Below are 22,407 nucleotides of genomic sequence, written 5' to 3'. Positions count from 1 at the left end.
AAAAGTTAATGGAAAATATTGAGTGGCAATAAGATGAATGGAAACACAATGGCAAAATTCGAATGACAACCTTTTCCATACAGGCGTAATGGAAACTGCCAATGACTCATGAAGGATAAAATTTGTATGGAATTTTTCTACCTTTAGCTAATTTGTTTAGTGTGAATTGTAATGGAAATTCGTCAATGGTAAATGTGGCGGTTCGCGCCACCAGTGGTACATGCATCATCATCACGCCCGCGCGGTAACTGTATTACCGGCAGTTCGCATCGACGGCGCTAGGCGTCGCATCGTTCATGCATTCTCTCAAATTCAAGGTTCGGGACGGACTGGTATATGTATGAGACCCCCTACGGGACACCGAGGCAGATATTTTCAGGCGCTAGTCGCCTAAGGCAAGAGCTCCTATTAGATTGTCCGTTGAACCAAAGGCAATGGGAAATGAAGGCATTTATATTAAAGACAAAATAGTACCATTTATTAAAATGCCATTGAATTCTTATTGTTTCAGACGCAATGGAAATAAAGGCATTTTTGCCAAAGATAAAAATTTCCACACAAAATCCCATTGGTATTGCCAGTGTTAATACCAATGGCAATGCTAATGGCAATACCAATGGCAATACCAACGGCAAAATCAGTGGCAATACCAATAGCAATACCAATGGGATTTTGTGTGGAACTTTTTATCTTTGGCAAAAATGCCTTCATTTCCATTGCGTCTGGAACAATGGGAATTCAATGGCATTTTTTAATGGCAATGAAGGGCACATTTTTATAAGGGTTACATACAGGTCCGGAGACTACCGCTAATTCTAGTGGTGGGGGCATGGTCGCTTATCGAAGATGCATTTAGTTTCTAGCATAGCCACTACTCGTCGCTGTCATCGAAGTCCGCAGATGAACGTAACCCGAAAACTCGTATAGGGAGGGAGACGTTCAAATGTCATGTGGGTTCCTCGGGGGGGGGGGGGTACGAACGTATCGTAGGCTAATTATTATCGACCACTGGGCTTTTTTGAGATATAATTAATTAATAAAGATTAAATATATCTATATATATATTTTTAACAATATTTAAACAATTTTTTCATCGATTTGATATAACAATGTTTTAATTAATTGTTATTGATTATTCGATAAATAACTGTAGAATAGCAAAGAGCAATTTTCTCCAAATTTTTAGGGAATCACGTTCTTATGATAACAAAATAATTTAGCAAGTATTTGCGACAAGACGCGGTTTTCCTTAATTATTATTAATTTTTTATTAATAATTTATTCTGCAGCGATCGATAGCAAAGAGCGATTTTCTCCAAATTTTTAGGGAATCACGTTCTTGTAATAACAAAATAATTTAACAAGCATTTGCGACAAGACGCGGTTTCCCTTAATTGTTATTAATTTTTTATTAACAATTTATTCTGTAGCGGTCTTTAAATTATTTGGTGAGAATCGCTCTTTGTTAAAGACCGCTAGAGAATAAATTGTTAATAAAAAATGAATAACAATTAAGAGAAACCGCGTCTTGTCGCAAATACTTGCTAAATTATTTTGTTATTACAAGAACGTGATTCCCTAAAAATTTGAAGAAAATCGCTCTTTGCTGTCGACCGCTAGAGAATAAGTTGTTAATAAAAAATTAATAATAATTAAGGGAAACCGCGTCTTGTCGCAAATACTTGCTAAATTGTTTTGTTGTCACAAGAACGTGATTCCCTAAAAACTTGGAGAGAATCACTCTTCACTATATTCTACAGTTATTTATCGAATAATCAATAACAATTAAAACATATTTTTATATCAAATCGATTTCAAAAACAGTTTGAATATTGTTAAAAAAAATATATAGACATATTTAATCTTTATTAATTAATTATATCTCAAAAAAGCTCAGTGGCCGATAATAATTAGCTATATACCCACAAAAATAAAAGAAAAAGAATAAAAATAAACATATAAAAAGATATTTTTATTTGTTCTTAATTTTCAGAATAAAAACTCGTATTTATTTTATATATCTACGTATTTCATTAATTTATAGTCTTAAATTATTTAAAGCATTATTATTTATCACATTGCTTGAGAAAGAATTAAAAAAAAAACTTAAAGGCACGGAGATTCGAACCCATAATGTCGAGACTACGAAGTTGACACAAAACCACTCCGCCAAATTTCATATGACAGATCTCCCGGCCTCCGGCGTCCCTCGCCACAACGTGAACATCGATCACAACGACTCTAGTGGCTATTAGAAAACTTAAAAACAACTTCATTAAGCGACCTACCTCTACCACTGAAGTTTCCAGACCTGTATGTAAGACCGTGCCTACGGCATTACCGAGTTCACTACATCGCGGACATAAACACACAGTTACACATACATTCATACATATATACACAGTGTCATATAGCCTTAAGGTGGTGCTGACGGCACTTTAATTTCCCTCATTCAAGGGATCTAACAAAAAAAAAAATGTGTATCGTGAGGGATGACGTATGACGATTGACGCGTGGTTAGCGCGAGTGATTTTTGTAACGGAAAGCTCCATGGTCCGTGGTCCGTGGTCCGTGGTCCGTGATACAGCAACGCGGCGCGAATAATTGAAGACCAGTATCACATGCTAGAAACTGAAGCAGCGTCGTTTATACCTTATCTCATTATCAAGGTACGTTAATCTCGTATTATTTCTCATCTTCATTCATTTTTTCTACATATAACGTTATTATATCTGCTGTAATGATTAATAGATAGGTGACCCGAAGGATGCTGTGCGTAATGGCGTACGAGCTTTATTCAAGCAAATGGCTTTGGTATATCCCGTGAGCAAATTATTCTCGTATGTAATGGAGGGTTTGAAGTCGAAGAATGCTCGACAACGAACAGGTAGACGATTCGATTCTCGATTTCCATGCAAAATATTACGAAAGTGTTACTTGAATTAAGCAAACGTGTCGGCGCTTGCAAAATGCCTGGATCAATTAGGATCGCTAATTAAAAATTACCGAGTTTCTGTTTGCCAACCCAACCCGTCCGTGGCGTTGAAGAAAGTTGCGAAGCAGATCGCAGATCGCGACAATTCCGTTTGTAATGCCGCGCTAAACTGCATCGTTCAGGCCTACTTCCTTCAAGAGGAACGTGTATTCAAGCTTATCGGACAGGTATGCAGGTGAATGTAGTTGATTTAAGCAGAGTTAACAACTTTAAGAAGAGGAAACATCAATCAATTATTCTGCGTATAGATATCGGAGAAAGATAGATCCCTGTTAGACGAACGAATCAAGAGAGCAGCGAAGAATCGGCCCACAAAATCCGCATCCGCTACCAGACTCTCCACGCCTGTGGTCGTAACTTCTAGCCCGCCGACGGACGACATGGAGGCGGATTACGAAGAGGAACAGGAAGAGATTGCCGAGCCAATGGAGACAGTACCAGAGCTGTGAGTCATTTTTACATATGATACTACAAAATTGCAGCTGCTATCGTGCTGATTGTTTAAAAAAAAAGGAATCGTTCTTTTTAATCATATTTTTTTATTTTTTTCTTTAATATTTTCTCGTGGAATATTATCTCCCAAATCACTCATGTTCGCACGTGCTTCGCTTTTAACATATTCACAGGACATGTGCTACGAGCACTACTGACAATAATGAGGACGATCAAGTGTCTTCTGTGATTAAAACCGAATCTCCTTCAAAATTGGACCAGGAAATTGTCAGCGAAACCAATACGCAAAATCATCTTTCCGATCGAGATGGTTTAAAAACGTTTGTTGCTTTTAATCATTTTAATCATTTTACATGACTGTCTTTTCGGCGCGCTCTAACAACTTGGTGCTGGGAAGTGTCACGGAATTTTATCGTGCATTGTGCTAACAATAATCCGTCTATTGTCGAATACTGTCACTTATATATCTGTTCATTTCAGTTTCAGTTTCTGTATTTTAATTTCTCACTTTTTTCTCTTTTTTTCCTTCTACATCTTGAACGGTTCCATCTGTCCGTTTCAGAAACGGGAAATGCAAAAGGGTTCCAGGGATTTAAATGGCTATAAAATAACAAATAATACTCTACAGCATGATGATCTATTTACAACATATTGTTTTTCCAACTTATCACAGTGATACGTATATTATATTAGATAATACAAATTGATAAATGAGGATTTCCTACTTTTTTCTGCTTCACGTTACTTTATTCAATGCAAATTAGAAAAAAATATTTTTTACTGTTTATATTGATGCAATATATGAATTTAATTATTTGATATCTTTAACCCTCAGGGTACGGACTATAAAAAAGTTACGTTCCGTACGGACATGGGTTAGCCTAACCCGGCGACTTTGATTGACTGTATATCGGGCTGTAATTTATCAATTAAAACAAATTTTTTTTTCTTTGGATCGGAAATTTTCTCAAAAATACAATCGCGTTGATAGATTTATTACCTTATTTGTTTAAACAAAGATACATTTGAAAATGTAAACCATTCTCAAAAAATTTTCATAAAAATTCATTTTTTCTTTTAAATTGCATAACTTTATGAAAAAAAAAGATATCGACATTTTTTAAGTTGCGTTTGAAAGCTAAAAAGTTGTTCTTTGAAATGGCTGAATTTGTTTTTTGATCCATTTCAAAAAGTATTTTTTTTTTGAACTATAAAAATACCCGTTTTTTGCGATACGATATAACGTTACTTGCTTGATTTATCGTAATAACGCAAAAAAAATATCTTAAAGTAAAAATAGTTCTTTTGGATGTTGTTGATTAGTATAATATAAATAAATAACAAAAATTGCATGCACGGATACGTTATGCTGGTATGCTACAGAGCATCATTTTGAGGTTAGAACGCACAAAAGTATATTAAAAATAGTAAATTATACATACCAGAATACTCTACTGCAGCAAATACTCGAAAAACACAAATTTTTTTTGTTTGAAAAACACGGATTTTGTAACGTTCCGTACGGACTGGGTGTAGACTACCTGAGTTTAATTTTCAAAATCGTATAACTTGAGCACCAAGCGTAGACTGACGCTGCCCCTTGGCGCTCACATAGTAGCTACCTCAAAAATTTTTCCCCCCCGGTACGGACCCCCCTCATTCACTTCCTTTGAAATGGCGCTACTTTCAAAATTCGCTCGGGTTACGCTAACCCAGTCCGTACCCTGAGGGTTAAGCAACATTGTATCCAAGTAGTAGTGTATTTGATGTAATTTGTGATGTGTGATTCTTTTGAATTTCAAAGATTTCGTCGACATATCTATATGTAATGCGTTTGTGTCTTTGTCTTTTAGGAATTCTCCCACATCGTTGCAAGCAAAGGTTCCTTCAAGTCCCTTCGGTCTAGACATGGATTTTCTGCAGAGGCTCGAACTGAGTGCCCCAGTGAAATATCGCAATCCGATATTAGTGGAACCCAGCTTATCAGATTTAAACGAACCCCCAGCTAATGTGTTGAACCCGCCCAAAACACAGTAAGTTAAGCTTAATAGTGAAATCATAGATTATTAATTATATTTAAATAATTTATCATTTTATTTGATCTTTAATATTGTTTATTATTAAGGCGATTTATCAAACAAATTTATAATTTTTCGTTAAACTTTTCAGAATGATACCGATTTTGCCGCCGAAATTATTAGTATCGAAATCATCGACCGTTGTATCACCTGTATCTACTGCTAGCAGTAAAGATGACACACTTGAGCGTAACATCTTGTCCATGGCCAGTATGGATTTACCCACTGCGATACAGTCCATGAATGCAATAGAAAACGTTTGTATTTTTCTCTTGACGTTTGAATGTGTTAAAAGTATTCGAAATTTTCGAAAAATATTCTGTATAGCTTTTGAACATCGTAATTATTTTCTCAAAATCATATCTTTGGCACGGGAATGCAGTTAAAATTAGCACTTTCTACGCATTTATTTTATTTTCCTGGTCTACGGAAGAAATCAATGTTACATTTAAAAAAATAAGCTTTTTAAAAATCGCAAAATTTTTCTGTATTCCTACGTAATATATGTATAAATATCTATTAGTATTTTTTTATATTACAGTTATTAAAATCTCACTAAGCAGTTACCTTGCAATCCAAGGAGGATAAATTTATCGGATCGATAAATATGCAATTAAAGCTATTGCAAACGTATCCGTTACGTCAAGAAAACGCGGATGTGTCCAGGGGCTTCAGAAACACATTTCTGGTTATACTTGTGGTGAGTGCAATTTAGAAAGAAACATGTCATTAATTCATAGATTGCATATTTCAATAAACGATTTAATATACATTAAAGAAAACAAGAACTGAAATTTAATTTTTGACAAAGCATATGATAAGAAATTTTAATACAAGGTTTAAATTAGGCTTGCATAAAAAATTTTAATTTGCGATTTAAAAAAATCTTGAACTTTTTTTATTTAAAACTTTTTTTCCAGTTTTATGACTGTGAATTCCAGTGGATTTCTCGGGAAGAATGTTCCTTTCATGCATTTGAAGGAATTAGTAGATCAGATGATAAGTTTGTTAGCCGAAAACAGGTAGGAGCATTTGCATCAGGCTGCAGCGTATTACAGAGTGATCAATAACATCATGGTGAAAATTATTGACAATTCTAATCATACCACCATTATATGGTACGATTTTAGATGAGAAACAATAACGTGATATTGTTTATTTTAATTTTTTATTTCTATTTTATTACGTTTGTTTTCAGTGTATTGATCAAGCTGCTTCATTCCTGCGCTGAATATACAGAGCTTATCAGATTTCTTTCTCAATCACAGACGCATGAAGCTGTTAAGAAAGACCGACGATCTATGCTGGAATACAGCGATAACCTAGAAATAGATAGATAGTGACAGTCGTGATCATCGCCGCGTGATAGATAGTGATAGTGAAATATATATTGACGGCAGGGAGCTGATGCCGAGGAGATCTTTAAGAAGGAAGGAGTATCCAAAATCGCACACGTACGTATATATGCTGTCTTGTAAAAGTTAAGAGAACGAGAAAGTGATGCACGTTGTGACAGGCACTATCGCGTAATAAAGATTTCTCCGAAGTATGTTTATATTGTACTTTACTTTTGTTAATTTGGATGCTTTGAATGTACAATCTCGCGTCTTCAAAATGTAATAATTCTCATTGTCAAACACTGTTGAGGCATAATTGTCTAGCACAAGAGGTCCTCTTGTGCTAGATAATACGAGTTGCTACAGAGTGCCTTTAATTGTAAGAATCTCTTCTCCTTTACCCCCTCTTTCTTCCCCCAATCCCGAATTTACACTATTGTGTGGTTCGTATCGCGTGTCATTACCTATTATAAATGTCCTTTTCTCTCGTTTTCTCACGCAGGAACATTTTATATTCAACTATGTGGTGTACAATTTTGCCGCTATATATTGACCGCAGGGAGGTGATACCGAAGAGATCTTTAAGAAGGAAGGTGTCGGGATTTCGCGTGATATTGTACGGCCCTGCGCCATCGTTCCCCCCCCCTTTCTATGCTATCTTCCCGACTCGAATCGGAGCGAACTCGACAGACGTTCGGGCCGTTCGGGGCAGTCGTCGTTGTACCATGGTCGCACACAGGCCACATTTTGTAGTAGTCTTTATACAGAATTCGACACAGACGGTATCGTCATTGTAACATGGCCGCACGCGCCGCACATATATTCCTCGTGATAATCGAAATAAACTATAGAGCGGTGTTAATATAATCAAAACGTATTGGCTACTTCTACCTATCATTAAAGTATATAAGAAAAAATAAGTGGTCCAGAGCGTAAAAACTTTGCCACTACAGGGACGACTGTCGTGCGCGCATAAGACGTACGGCGCATCCGTCCCAACATTTCTGGTCCTTCGAGCCGGATCCTTCCGGAAAATCCATGGCGATTCGAATGATATCTATCCAGGCTTGCTCAAGGGTGAGATTACACAAAAATTAAGATATCTAATCGAAAATTGTCAATTCGGCAGCGCTCGTTTTTAATCATATCCGTTGGGACGAGTCGACCGCTGAAATATACGAGAGAGAGAGACAACGACACACAAACTTGATCACGAGGCATACACGAGGCATACCGTAGAGGACAAGGCTTGCGGCTCACGAGAGCGAGAGAGAGACACCACTATAACAGGACAACGAACACAGAAGACAACGTCGAAATCATATCGACGAAATTCAACTGTATTTATATTTGCGTATTTATATCATTTCAAAGCGTATCTTGTATTTGCGTGTTAACCGAAAGTTCGCTTTACTTTTTTCATATTTGTCAATTTTAATTACTGACACGATGACCGACGAGATGCGTGCGCTTGTACAGAGACGTGCGGCAATAAAGGGGCAACTGACTCGATTCAGGAGTTATTTAGAAAAATGGTCTGAGCGTCCGGATGAACAGCAATTGATTGAGCGTTTAGAAAAATTTAAAACTACGTGGGATAGCTTTGACGAGGTACAGACTAGTATTGATTTAAATGATACCGTTACAGGCACACAATTAGATGACAACCAAAGAACGTATTTTGAGGAAGCATATTTTGAACTGGCGGCGCGTGCCCAGCGTCGACTTGCGTCTGTCAGGCCCACCGCGGCTAACGATAATGTAATAATTCAAAACCAGCTTCCTGTACAAAACGTGAAAGCGAATATAAAGCTCCCTACAATTAACTTGCCTACTTTTAGTGGTAATTACGAGGCATGGATGGGCTTTTATGATAATTTCAAATCGATCGTACATGGTAACGAGAACCTTTCTCCTGTTCAGAAACTACAATATTTAAAATCATCGTTGATAGACGAAGCCGCTCAGGTAATTCAATCTCTAGAAACCTCATCACACGAAGTAGCATGGGCTCTCGTAGTGGAACGGTACGATAATAGAAGAATAATAATACAGAGCCATATTTGCGCGCTGTTTGATCTTCCGGTAATATCTAAGGAATCTTCAACACAATTGAGATCGTTAGTCGATGCCGCTTTAAGACACACGCGAGCACTTCATGCTCTTGGTCAACCGACCGAATCGTGGGACGCATTGCTTTTTCATTTATTGACATCAAAACTCGATCGAAATTCTCATCAAGAATGGGAGCGTTCTCTTGATGGAACCGATATGCCGTCTATATTGATGATTTTTGGAAGTTTTTAAAAAATCGCTGTCATGTTTTGGAAAACGTAAGTCAGGAAGTCTCGGTTTATTCGAGTCAGTTGAATAACGCGGCGAGAAATCAATTGCGATCGAGCAATATGCGAGGTAATACAAAGCAAACGGCGATGCCGACCCTTGTGACCGTTTACGCTAAATCCGAGTGTACCATTTGTAAACAGAACCATAACATATTTCAATGCGAACAGTTTCGTAGGATGACTCGCGAAGCGAGATTTGCCAAGGTGAAATCCATGGGGCTCTGCTACAATTGTTTAAGACCAAATCATTTGGTTGACGAATGTAAATACGGTACGTGTAGAAAGTGCAAACGTAACCATCATACCCTTCTTCACTCTGAAGGTGATTCATTTGATCGAGGATCTGGTAGCTCTAATGCGGCAAACGCCAATCCAATCGCAAGTCTCCAAGCGGTCGTCGCTTCGAGAGTTCTTCTGGCCACGGCATCCGTGCGTATGCTCAATGACCGCGGAGAGCCTGTCAAATGTAGAGTCTTGTTGGATAACGGGTCTCAGTCTAACTTTGTTACTGAGAAATTAAGCGGTATTCTGAATCTCACTAAGAGAGAAGTTAATATTCCGGTGTCGGGTTTTAATCAAAGCTTAACGCATATTAAGCATTCTATCGCAACGACCCTTCAATCAAGGGATGGACGTTTTGCTGCGGAGTTGTTATTCTTGGTGGTCCCTCGAATTACAGAGACACTTCCTGCACAGACGATTAACCGTTGCGATTTAAATCTTCCCCGAAATATCACCTTGGCAGATCCCGAATTCTGCACTCCTTCAAAGATTGACGCTCTTATAGGAGCGGAACTATTTTACCAATTGTTATGCGTGGGTCAGATCAAATTAGGCAATGCGCTGATATTACAAAAAACGCGTCTTGGTTGGATAGCGTCGGGAGCTATACACGATAGGGGGCCTGCGTCAAATCGAATAGCATGTAATTTAGTGGTAGACTCGCTGGATGCCCAGGTCGCTAAATTCTGGGAAATTGAGGAGGTCTCGAGCGTTAGGCGTTTGTCCGATGATGAGAGGGCGTGCAAACAACACTTTTCTCAGACGCACTCGAGGGATGAGAGTGGCCGTTATATAGTTAGGCTTCCGTTTAACAGTAGAAAACGCGAACTGGGCGACTCTTATCAAACAGCAAAAAAAAGGCTGTATTCACTGGAAAGGAGATTGGCACGGGGACCTAAGTCGTCTACAGACGATTCCGAGTCTCGACATCGAACTTGCGAAACTCATGTTCGACCGTGCGACGACCGGCTCGCGAGGGGACCGGCCGCCTAGTAAGTGTGTCACATTGTTTTGAGCCTTTCGACTCACGAGACTCCTAGAGATATCATTGCCACCTTTGACTAGAGAGGATACGGCCTTAGAGGCGTTCAGGCATAATCCCACGGATGGTAGCTTTGCACCACCGGCCGCTCGACCGAGTGCGTGAACCAAATGTCCGAACCTGCGGTTCCTCTCGTACTGAGCAGGATTACTATCGCAATGACTGGTCATCAGTAGGGTAAAACTAACCTGTCTCACGACGGTCTAAGAGAGAGATCCTCAATTGCGTGAGGAGTATACGGATTTCCTTGACGAGTATGAGAGGCTTAGTCACATGACTGAGATCCCTGTCTCCGATGTGGCCGAAGAAGGACATTTTATTCCACATCACCCCGTCTTCAAGCGTGACAGCCATACAACAAAATTGCGAGTTGTTTTCAACGCTTCATCAAAGAGCAGTACTGGCGTTTCGCTCAACGATGTACTTCTCGCTGGTCCGACCCTGCAGGAGGACTTGTTCTCCATCGTTACGAGATTTCGAACCCACCGATATGTACTGAGTGCCGACATTGAGAAAATGTATAGGCAGGTTAAGGTACACCCCGAGGACGGCAAATGTCAAATGATTGTATGGCGTAGAAGTACAGAGGATCCAATCAAAATATACATTTTGAACACGGCAACTTATGGTACCGTGCCGGCTTCATTTCTCGTCGTTCGATCGTTGCTGCAGTTGTCTGAGGACGAGCGAAGGCGTTTTCCCCTGGCTTGCAGGGTTCTTCTTGAAGACTTCTACATGGACGATGCTCTCACCGGTGCATCGAAACTGGACCAGGCTCGAGAATTGCGTGATGAGCTTATCGGGTTGCTGGCTTGTGGTGGCTTCCATTTGCGCAAATGGTGTTCAAACGAACCAAGTCTTTTGGAGCCACTACTGGATCAATCCTTGGACCTTCACATTTGTTTGAGCGAGTCTGAAACTCAGAAGACCCTCGGTATTCACTGGCATCTCCGTGAAGACCATTTAATTCACGTCGTAAAACCGTTTACCGAGCACCAGCGAACGACGAAGAGAACCATGCTTTCCCAGGTTGCCTCACTCTTCGATCCACTTGGACTGGTTGGTCCTGTTATCGTGAAGGTGAAGATTATGCTGCAGCGGCTGTGGGAGGATAAGCTGGATTGAAATGAATCCGTTCCTGTGGACATCGCTACCTCCTGGAGCAAATACAGGGAGCAAGTCAAGCTCCTAAATAACTTCATCGTTCCTCGTCAAGAAACAACAGAGAATGTAATCAATGTCCAGTTACATGGTTTCTGCGATGCAAGCGAAAGGGCTTATGGAGCAGTGCTATATCTGAGATCTACAACTTCTTCGGGGATCCACATTGTTCGGTTGATTTTTTCCAAAACGCGGGTAGCGCCAATCAAGAAAGTAACTTTACCCCGGCTTGAATTGAGCGCGGCGGATCTCCTTGGTAAATTGCGCGGAGCCACTATCAAGTCACTTAGAATTGAGATAGATGAAGAGTTCTTTTGGTCGGACTCTACGATCGCGCTCCATTGGATCCAAACTTCACCACACAAATTGAAGACCTTTGTTGCGAACCGAGTTTCGCACATTCAGAAGAACACGCAGCATGGAAAGTGGAGACACGTGCCGTCTCAGGACAATCCCGCAGATGCGTTGTCAAGAGGACAGTTTCCCCGCGAATTTGTCAACAACCCCATTTAGAAAAGTGGACCGTGTTAACTATCCAAAGATGAAGCTGCTTGGCCGCTGAATTTAATACCTAGTATTGAAATTCCGGAACAGCGCTCAATTGTTGTCCTGTCAAACGTTCACGGTGTCGATACGGATCTGTTTCTAAGGTTTTCATCCTTTGCTAAGATGAAAAGGGTCATAGCGCGCTGTATACGATTCGCTTCTAAGTGTCGCTCCTTGGAGGTCGCCTCGGGGGATCTCAGCGTCGGGGATTTGGGTGACGCCGAGATGCGTATTATGAGATTAGTCCAACTCTCAGCCTTCGAGAGCGAGCTGCGTAGTTTGCGTGAGAAGCGTCTGTTAGACAAGAAAAATAGGATATTGTCTGTTAGCCCGTTTTTGGATGTCGATGGGGTACTCCGAGTCGGGGGTCGATTGAGACACGCGGATCTGACTTTTGCTCAGAAACATCCTATCTTATTGCCAGCTAATAATCACGTTTCCGAGTTGATAATTCGCGAGACTCATATCAAACTTTGTCATGCCGGAAGTCAGGCGACCTTGTATGCAATTAGCAATTAGAGAAAATTATTGGCTGGTAAACGGAAAAAACCGCGTCAAAGGAGTAATCCGAAAATGTGTAGTGTGTTCTCGTTGGCGCTCCTCGACTCCTGAGTATCAAATGGGCAATTTGCCTAGGGTTAGATTTGCAGGCTCGAGACCTTTTGAAAGTGTTGGTATTGATTTCTGCGGCCCATTCTTTATTAAGGAGAAAAAGCATCGTAACCGTAATAAAATTAAGATTTACGTCGCTGTGTTTGTGTGCTTGGCTGTCAAGGCTGTTCATCTGGAAATTGTTAGCGATCTGACCACCGAGGCTTTTATAGCCTGTCTAAAACGTTTTTTCGTACGCCGTGGCAGAGCTCGAGTGATCCAATCGGATAATGGCACAAATTTTCTGGGCACAAGCAATCACTTAAAGGAGATGCAACAAGGACACTGATGCATGTATGTAAAAATTTTTTCTTTGAAGGTGCCATGTGTGTTAAGAAAAACCCGCGCGTGAGGGATCCTGGTCCGACCACAGGTAAGTCCACCATCCCAGGGGTGATAACTCTCATACCTCCCTAGGCCTAAGTATGAGAGCTTTCCGACATTGACGAGGACTATGTCAACTCGTCGTCGGACACACTGCGGCTTCATCCTTACACCCTCACGCCTGTGAAGAAAGGCAATGAATTATCGGTGCAAGAGTGCAGTTATTCTAGTAAGATTAGTTACACCGCTGGAGAAGTTGGCAGTATTGTTGCCGATCTCCCTTATGCTCGTAATCGATGAGTTTCGGAACGCAGCTCTCTCTGTCTCGCGCCATTCCAGGTGGAACGTGTGTTTATTTTATCCTCTGTACTAATAAAGATTCGTACAATTATACCACTGCGTACTGGTTTATTTCGGTTAAACCTAACAGGTTATGGGCCCAGCTACATGCTCATAACTGTGATTGTGAGTGAGGTAGAGGTAAAAAATCTACAAGAAAGCCGAAAAAGGCAGTGCGGTACTCGTGTAACGGAACGACCGTGGCGGACATTTTGTCGTTGGCGTGTCGGTTAAAACGAAACGAGCTGCTTCGCGATCCGGGAAACAATGGATCAGTTAACATCGGCAACAGTGGGCGTCGTGAAGCTGGAAGGAGCCAAAAACTGGAATGTGTGGAAATTCCAGGTAAGTGTATTGCTGCGAGGTCTAGGGGTTTTCGAGATCGCAGAAGGTACGAGGATAAAACCAGAGGCAGAACCAGAGCGGACAGCATGGCTGAAAGAAGATTCCAAAGCTCAAAGTCTAATCGTTACAAGACTGTCAGAATCTGTAATGTTGCATGTCCTGACATGCACAAGTGCGGCGGAAATGTGGAGAAAGCTGCATAGTGTGTACGAGCAGAGAAGTGACACAAGCATTCATATGGTGCAACAGCAATTTTTTCAACTGAAATATACTCAAGGTATGGACATGTCGCTATTCATATCAAAAGTACAGGAGTTTCAGAGTAAACTGAAACAGCTGGGTGAAGAAATGTCAGACAAATTTGTTATGACAAAGATCTTGATGTCCTTGCCTGAGGGATACGGCCACTTTGTATCAGCATGGGAGTCGACATCAGAAGAAAGACAGACAGTAGATAACTTAATAGCGAGACTGTTGGTCGAGGAAGAACGGCTGAAAGCGAAGATGGATACATCTGAGAAGAGTGTTGCGATGTCAGCAGTGAAGAAAGATATAAAGTGCTTTAAATGTGGACAATCAGGACATTTTAAGAAAGACTGTAAAAATAATGATAATCGGAATGTGAAGCGTTGTTATGTGTGCAATAAAAAGGGACACCTGAAAAGTGAATGTCGGTTCAATAGTGACAATGACAATAAAAAACAAGCAGAGAATAAGAAGGAGAGTAATGCATTTATAGTGTCAGCCATGGTTGGTGATGGACAAGCGTGTTACAATAAATGGTTGGTAGACAGTGGCGCTAGCGAACACATGACTTTTGATCGCACCTTGTTTGCGAGTTACAGCAAGCTGCTAAATAAAAGGTTGGTGATCATAGGTGACGGAACAAAATTAGACGCTGTTGGTGTAGGACAGATAGTATTGAAAGCGTTTAATGGAAAGTGCTATATTGAGACTACGTTGAACAATGTATTACATGTGCCTGATTTGAAGATAAATTTATTTTCTGTGGCAAGCGCGGTAAATAAAGGTTATAGCATGAAAACAGACAGTAATAAATGCGAGTTCGTAAAAGACAATAAAATAAGTGCTATTGCAACGCGTGATGGAAAGTTTTATATAATGGATTTTAAATGTGATAGTTCAAACAGTGTATCAGCAAATGTAGGGTACAGCTTGAAAGAATGGCATGAAAAGCTGGCACATCAAAATTTTGAGTGTGTCAAGAACATATTAAAAAATAATAATATCAAGTTTTCAGAAAGGGTCAACACTTGTACGGCATGCTTGGAAGGGAAGCAGCATAAACTCCCATTCCAGAGAAGCGAATCATCTACATCAATGGTGGGTGAACTGATTCATGCGGATGTGTGTGGACCAATGGAGGAAACTTCAATTGGAAATTCCAGATATTTCCTGCTGTTGAAAGATGACTACTCCAATTATCGCACAGTATATTTTATGTCACATAAGTCAGAAACAGAAGAGAAGATCAGACATTTCTTGAAGTTTGCAAAGACCACCACAGGAAACAAGATTCAAATCCTACGAACTGATAATGGCGGAGAGTTCGTCAACACAAGAGTGAAAAAGCTCCTGGAAGAAAAAGGTATAATCCATGAAACAACTGTCTCCTACTCTCCAGAGCAAAATGGAAAGGCAGAGAGGGACATGATAGTCTAAGAGCTGGCTACATAAAAATGCAAGGTATAAGGTACATGAAATATTTATAGCTAGAGAGGTTCTATTATCACTCCCGAACACTGAGTGACCAGTCTGCCTGCGCGCTTAGGAAGATTAAGGGGGGTGGACGGTCAAAAATGACAAATTTTACAAGGAAAAAAATGATAAAGCTCAGGGATAAAAATTATAGGAATGTTAAGTATTTGTTGTTACAAAACGCGGAAAATTATTGGCAGACGATTTCGTGGAAGAGAAAGGGCCGGCAGACTGCAACAAAGCGGCGTTAACTTTTGTGAAAAAAAAATGATAAGGTACATGATTAAAAATTATTGGTAATAATTACTAAACTGTTAACGAAGCTATGTGCTAAATGGCAGACGAAAAAACTGAAGACAACATCGAGGCAGATTGTAATGAAGAGCGCGGTTTCGATTGCGCTTAACGAGTTAGTTCCGTACGATGCGTTACTACGATATGTTATTTTGTTTATATATATATCATGTCGACAATAAGATAACAATTTCTATATTATATATATAATAAGTGCTAAAAGATATGTTTAACATTAGAATAATTTTTCCATTAACAAAAAAATACTATTAAAAATTGTAGACTTATTCTATTTCGCTGTTTGCATCGGATTCATCGTACTGCATATCTTCTTCGCTTTCGCAATCGATATTATCCTCAGATTCGATTTTGTTGATATCTGCTGAAAAACGACATTAGATGAGGCAATCGATTCGTTATTAGTTACATAAAATAAACAATAAATTAGTTTTATTATTTATCAACAATGTATTGAAAAAGTCATATAAGAATTTATGTACTTACTAGGATCAGGCTCCGGTATTGTATTTCCAGACTGCTGTAATTTCACCAATTCACTATAATTGTCAACATACTTTTTTTTAATAGCCGTGAAATTACTATAACAATTTTCATGGTACCCATTGATTTTATCTGCAGTTGTGAGTAAAATAAGTTCATCATACTTTAGCTTATAGGTCACGCAAATTTTTAAAATCTTCCTGCATTTTTCCAAAATTTTATCGTTAAAAAGTGTGATTTTAGTTTCACTGCTGTTGTTACAAAATACACACTTTTGCTCCGAACTCATTTTGCGAATAGTTCACTGACATTTGCAAAATATAAATAATAAATAAAGATTATATAAATAATAAATAATAAATAAATAATAAATGAACAATAAATAAAGATTCTAAAAGCCACTGAAGAAAAATAAAATTTGGCACAATACACGTTGGACATCTGTTCACTGGCGAGTTTTCGTATACGTATACTGTATACGTGTATACGTGTATACTGAACTCTCTTATATTTATTATCTTTATTATCATAAATGACTTTCTCCAGCCTCTACTATACAGCTGTTTCTCGGCCGCTTGGTCCCTCTGAACCGTTTCAAACGGTTTTTATACCTGCGTTGAATTTTCGAATATAATTTTCGAATCTTTCAATCTATTAAAACCTCAATATATTATTTTAAAACTTGTAGAAAAATGTTTATATATAGTTTTCAACTGCAGATCAAAAATGTTATGAGATTAATTAGTAACAATTTATAGCGAATTCAGGCACTTGCACTAGTGCACACTGAGTGTGCACTAAGGCTTATTCTTAATCAATTGTTATATTTACAGATCATCTTAAATACTTCTTAGCCTATAAAATGATTTGTACAGGATCCACATAGATATTACAGATTGTTTTATTGGCTAAAAAGTTTTTAAATGTGTATTTAAGCAACTTTAAATATAAGAATAGATTATAAACAAGCTTTAGTGCGCAGTGTGCACCAGTGCAAGCGCCCGAATTCGCTATTAGATTCAATATAATAAATAAATATTAATTATTTTATTTTTAACAATAAAAGAATAAATACAAACTAAATCCATTAATGGAAAAAAGAAACACGTAATATATTCATATAAATAACAAAATAACATATCATAGTAGCGCATCGTACGAAACTACCTCATTAAGCGCGATCAAAACTGCGCTCTTCATTACAATCTGCCTCGATGTTGTCTTCAGTTTTTTCGTCTGCCATTTAGCACATAGCTTCGTTAACAGTTTAGTAATTATTACCAATAATTTTTAATCATGTACCTTATTATTTTTTTTCACAAAAGTTAACGCCGCTTTGTTGCAGTCTGCCGGCCCTTTCTCTTCCACGAAATCGTCTGCCAATAATTTTCTGCGTTTCGTAGCAACAAATACTTAACATTCCTATAATTTTTATCCCTGAGCTTTATTATTTTTTTCCTTGTAAAATTTGTCATTTTTGACCGTCCACCCCCGCCTTAATCTTCCTAAGCGCGCAGGCAGACTGGTCACTCAGTGTTCGGGAGTGCTAATGGAACCTCTCTAGCTATAAATATTTCATGTACCTTATACTTTGCATTTTTATGTAGCCAGCTCTCCGTCTATGAGGACAATAGTAGAGGCAGCGCGTATCATAATGCAAGCAAAAAGGATGAACAAAAACTTGTGGGCGGAGGCGGTGAATACATCAGTATACGTATTAAACAGAACCAGTAAAAGCAGAGTGCAAGAAAAAACGCCGTTTCAATGGACTGGAAAAGACTTTGATCTAAAGAATTTACAGGTGTTTGGTACAGAAGTCTATGTACATATCCCAAAGGAAAAACGGAAGAAATGGGACCTCAAGGGAGAGAAAGGAATATTTGTAGGTTATGGAGAAACAACAAAGGGTACAGAGTGTATTTCCCAGAAAAAGAAACAGTAGAGATTAAACGGGATGTAGTGTTTGTTACACCAAAGGAAGAGGAAAGCTGTAAAGAAGATAGGTAACACTGTATATGCCTGCAAGATGGTCTCATAATGGATTGATTGGAGGATGGACAATCCGAACAATCTGAAGAGAGTATCGACGATGAAGAAACAAGTGAACTTCAGATTGAAGAAATTCAAGAAAATATCGACGATGAAGAAGCAAGTGAACCTCAGATTGAAGAAATTCAAGAAACAGAGGGAGAAAGTGCTGAAGAGTACGATACACCAAATGAAGAGATAGATACACCTACGAGTACAACTCGGAGTGGAAGACGAGTAAGGAAACCACAGAGATTTAATGATTACGAAACCGGCTTTGTCGTAAGTCTCGATAACGAACCAACGAGTTATGCAGAAGCCCTGAAAAGAAAGGATGCGGAAAAATGGAAGGAAGCCGTAAATACGGAACTAAGGTTATTAATTGAGAACAACACATGGACTAAAGTAAGTAAGTTGCCTGAAGGTAACAAAGCAATAAATACTAAATGGGTATTTAAGATTAAGAGACTAGGTAATAATGAAATTAAGTATAAAGCTAGGTTAGTAGCTAGGGGATTCGAACAGAAAGATAATTTTGATATTCATGAACTGTATGCTCCTGTTGCAAAGTTAAATACGTTTAGAGTGTTTATGTCTGTAGCTACAAAACTAAATTTACCGGTGTATCAAATGGACGTATGTAACGCGTTTCTTAATAGTAAAATCGAAGAAGATGTCTATTTAAAGCTTCCAGACGGTACTTTGTGTAAACTAAATAAGTCGATTTACGGTCTTAAAAAGTCTCCAAAAGATTGGAACCAAACGTTTGATGAAGTAATGAAATCAGAAGGCTATGTTAAATCAAGTAAAGATTGTTGTATGTATACAAAACGTAACGGAAGTGTTAAAATATTCTTACTGTTGTATGTTGATGACATCTTATTGTTTGGAAATTGTAATACTGAGTTAAAAAGGTTGAAAGAAGCATTATCTAAGTTCTTTAAAATGAAAGACATGGGAAAGATAACAAAGTACTTAGATATGAACGTAGAGCAGGATCTTAAGAAAAGTATAACCAGAATTAGTCAAACTGAATACTTGAAAAATATTTTAGAAATATTTGGTATGTCGAATTGTAAACCTTTGTCGTTACCTATAGATAAGAATTTTAAATTTGATACTTTGAAGAGAACAACGTCAGAAAGTAAAGAGATAGAGACTGAATGTAGGAAACTAATAGGCTGTCTTATGTATGCTGTAATGGGTTCTAGACCTGATTTATGCGCAACTGTTACAATGTTAAGTAGATTTCAAGACTGTGCAAGTACAATGTTATATAAACTATTAAAAAATGTATTAAGATATATAAAAGGTACGATTGACTTAAATCTAGTGTATAAGAGAGATGATCGTAGTGCTGTAGAAGGCTTTGTGGACAGCGATTGGGGAGGTAGTCCACAGGATAGAAAATCTACGACAGGTTATTGTTTTAAGGCATTCAATTGTACGGTAATATGGTCGTCAAAGAAGCAACAGTCAGTTGCATTATCAACTACAGAGTCAGAATATACAGCTCTAAGTACTGCGACTAGCGAAGCGTGCTGGCTCAAGGAATTGTTATCGGAGTTCGGTATTATTGTCGATTGTATAACTTTATACGAAGATAATCAGTCAGCCATTAAGATCGCACATAATCCTGCAAATAGGAGAGTCAAGCATTTAGATATTAAACATTACTTTATAAAGGAAAAGTTAGATGCAGGTATTATCAATATTAAATATGTATGTACTAGTGAACAGATAGGCGATATATTTACAAAACCACTGCGAGGTAACTTGTTTAAAAAGTTTAGAGATAAGATCCTTAATACAGAATAGTGAGAGAACATAGTAAGTAGTATAGTAGATTAAGATAATTACTATGTGTTAAATGATTGTAAAAGAGTCAGTTTATTTTTTGTTGTTTGTGTTTTATGAAATAATCCATTGAGAGGGAGTGTGAAGAAAGGCAATGAATTATCGGTGCAAGAGTGCAGTTATTCTAGTAAGATTAGTTACACCGCTGGAGAAGTTGGCAGTATTGTTGCCGATCTCCCTTATGCTCGTAATCGATGAGTTTCGGAACGCGGCTCTCTCTGTCTCGCGCCATTCCAGGTGGAACGTGTGTTTATTTTATCCTCTGTACTAATAAAGATTCGTACAATTATACCACTGCGTACTGGTTTATTTCGGTTAAACCTAACAACGCCCACCTGCAAGGCAGCGCGCCTTCGCTGGCATCGTTACCTCAACAAACCTGAGAACGAATCATTCACACATCCCCTTTCAGGGCAGTTGTCATCGTTACAGTATCTGTCAAGGCAGCAGGATTTTATGCTAAAAAAATGACTAACAAGTTCTATGTACCCAACGCTGAATACAAAAGTTTATATCAGGGTCAGTTTTCGGTTTTTTCAATCACTTTTTTGAGGTTAGGAATGCGGCCTGGCCGAGTCAAACTAACCCCAAATTTGGACTCAGCGACCCTAAAAACATATAATCGCTTTCCTTTCTGGGCATTTCAATAAATGTTTCAACTTTCATCACTTTTTTGAGGTTAAAAACAAAATGCGATTTGACTGAGTCAAACCGACTCCGGATTCGGATTCAGCGACCCCAAAAACGTATAGAAATGTTTGTCTCGTCTGGTGGACAAAACCTTTTTTTTTTCGTGTGCCTGTGTTATCAACAATATTAGAAGAGTAACGAAAATTAATTTTATTAAGTATTCAAAGCAATTGAGAGTTTTTAGCATTAAGTATTTCCATTTTCTCATAATATGCTTAAAAAATATTGCAGGGGACTTGTGAGTTATGCGAACCAATTGATACTATTAAGGTTCATTGATCATATGAAGTTTGCACACGTCAAGCTTGACATCCTAAAGATCACAATTCATTCTGAAAACGATACCGTGCAGGTTCGTTGGCGTATACGTGGTGTCGTCACAGGCTGGAAGGTATTTTCTATGTTTTGGAAGTAAAATTTGGAAAATACAACATGTCATAAAATAAGCGCTAACCAGGAAATGTAAGTGTAATCAGTGCTCTGAAACATTCCTTTTAATAGTAATATAAAATTGTTCTTATAAACATTAATTATAATTAATTCAAGTTGTCTATTATTTGAAAAGAACTTGATTTTTAGTTTTGTTTTTTATTCTATTTTAAGAAAAAGATAAAATAATTTAGATTTCCTAAAATTAATTTTGTTTATGCTATCGGAGAGGAAACACTTATTATAAAATTGATTATAAGACAGAGACAATTATATATAACGATTTCAGGTGGTACGACGGCTTTTTTACGTTAATGCTGAGTGGAAAAGTCTATAAGCATATTGCGGACAAGATGATGCCTAATCAGAATACAGCCACAAAAAAGAAAGATATGCGCATGGCAAGGAAATTAGCGCTATTCACAGGCCTTGTAAGCATATTTAGTAACAACGAGGATTCTTTGAATTGAGCTCTGTCTTAAAATCGCATCAATTGAAGTAAATCCACTGCTGAGTGCTGAAATTATACGATTTTATCCGTCACAACGAATAGACCAAGAGGAATGCTTTTTCCAGTCGATGGTTTCGAATGTTGCTGACGTATCTATTTCGTTGCAAATGCATCATTATGAAATGATGATCGGTAGTAAATGAGAGATATGTGAATTAAAAAGATGTGTACATTAACTAAACAGTATATCTTTGTATGATTACAAACTATCTTCATCTAATTTTTTAGTGACAATATTTCTGTGTAAAAAAAAATCATGCTTGTGGTCGCCACGCGCGTTAGAAGTGAAACTTCTGAAGGCAAAGCTTTGCCATAACTTTTCTGAAATTAATACAAAAACAATGCAACGGAATTAGTCACTCCAAGCCGCCCGCAACTCGAAAATATAGTGTTACACGCAGTTTTCACTATATCCGTTTCGCCAATGCCGTACGCCTGATCGAATTTTCGTGACGCGTTTAATTTCGAGTCGCAAAATCG

General features: G+C 38.4%; 2 protein-coding genes across 3 annotated transcripts in view; both read left to right on the top strand.

Annotated features, from left to right (window-relative positions):
- The window catches only part of LOC139822203 (uncharacterized), a 283,165-nt gene that overhangs the window by 61,535 nt on the left and 199,223 nt on the right, over window positions 1–22,407 (top strand). The window lies entirely within an intron of this gene.
- On the top strand, window positions 1,645–21,449 carry LOC139822330 (uncharacterized). Of its 2 annotated transcripts, XM_071793951.1 has the most exons (9): window positions 1,645–2,669; window positions 2,752–3,162; window positions 3,244–3,440; window positions 5,302–5,481; window positions 5,618–5,783; window positions 6,068–6,226; window positions 6,447–6,644; window positions 6,725–6,980; window positions 21,219–21,449. In XM_071793951.1, exons 3-6 carry the CDS (start codon window positions 3,376–3,378, stop codon window positions 6,083–6,085), a joined length of 429 nt encoding a protein of 142 aa, XP_071650052.1. In that variant the 5' UTR covers window positions 1,645–2,669; window positions 2,752–3,162; window positions 3,244–3,375; the 3' UTR covers window positions 6,086–6,226; window positions 6,447–6,644; window positions 6,725–6,980; window positions 21,219–21,449. The 2 variants fall into 2 exon arrangements, with proteins under 2 accessions (XP_071650052.1, XP_071650053.1); XM_071793952.1 differs by lacking the exon at window positions 21,219–21,449 and adding an exon at window positions 7,366–7,703 and having other exon boundaries at window positions 1,645–3,162.

This window comes from Temnothorax longispinosus, chromosome 11, assembly GCF_030848805.1.
Source record: "Temnothorax longispinosus isolate EJ_2023e chromosome 11, Tlon_JGU_v1, whole genome shotgun sequence".
Taxonomy (NCBI): Eukaryota; Metazoa; Arthropoda; class Insecta; order Hymenoptera; family Formicidae; genus Temnothorax; species Temnothorax longispinosus.
The sequence above is the reverse complement of the archived record's forward strand: the minus strand, read 5'-3'. Positions and strand labels throughout refer to the sequence as shown.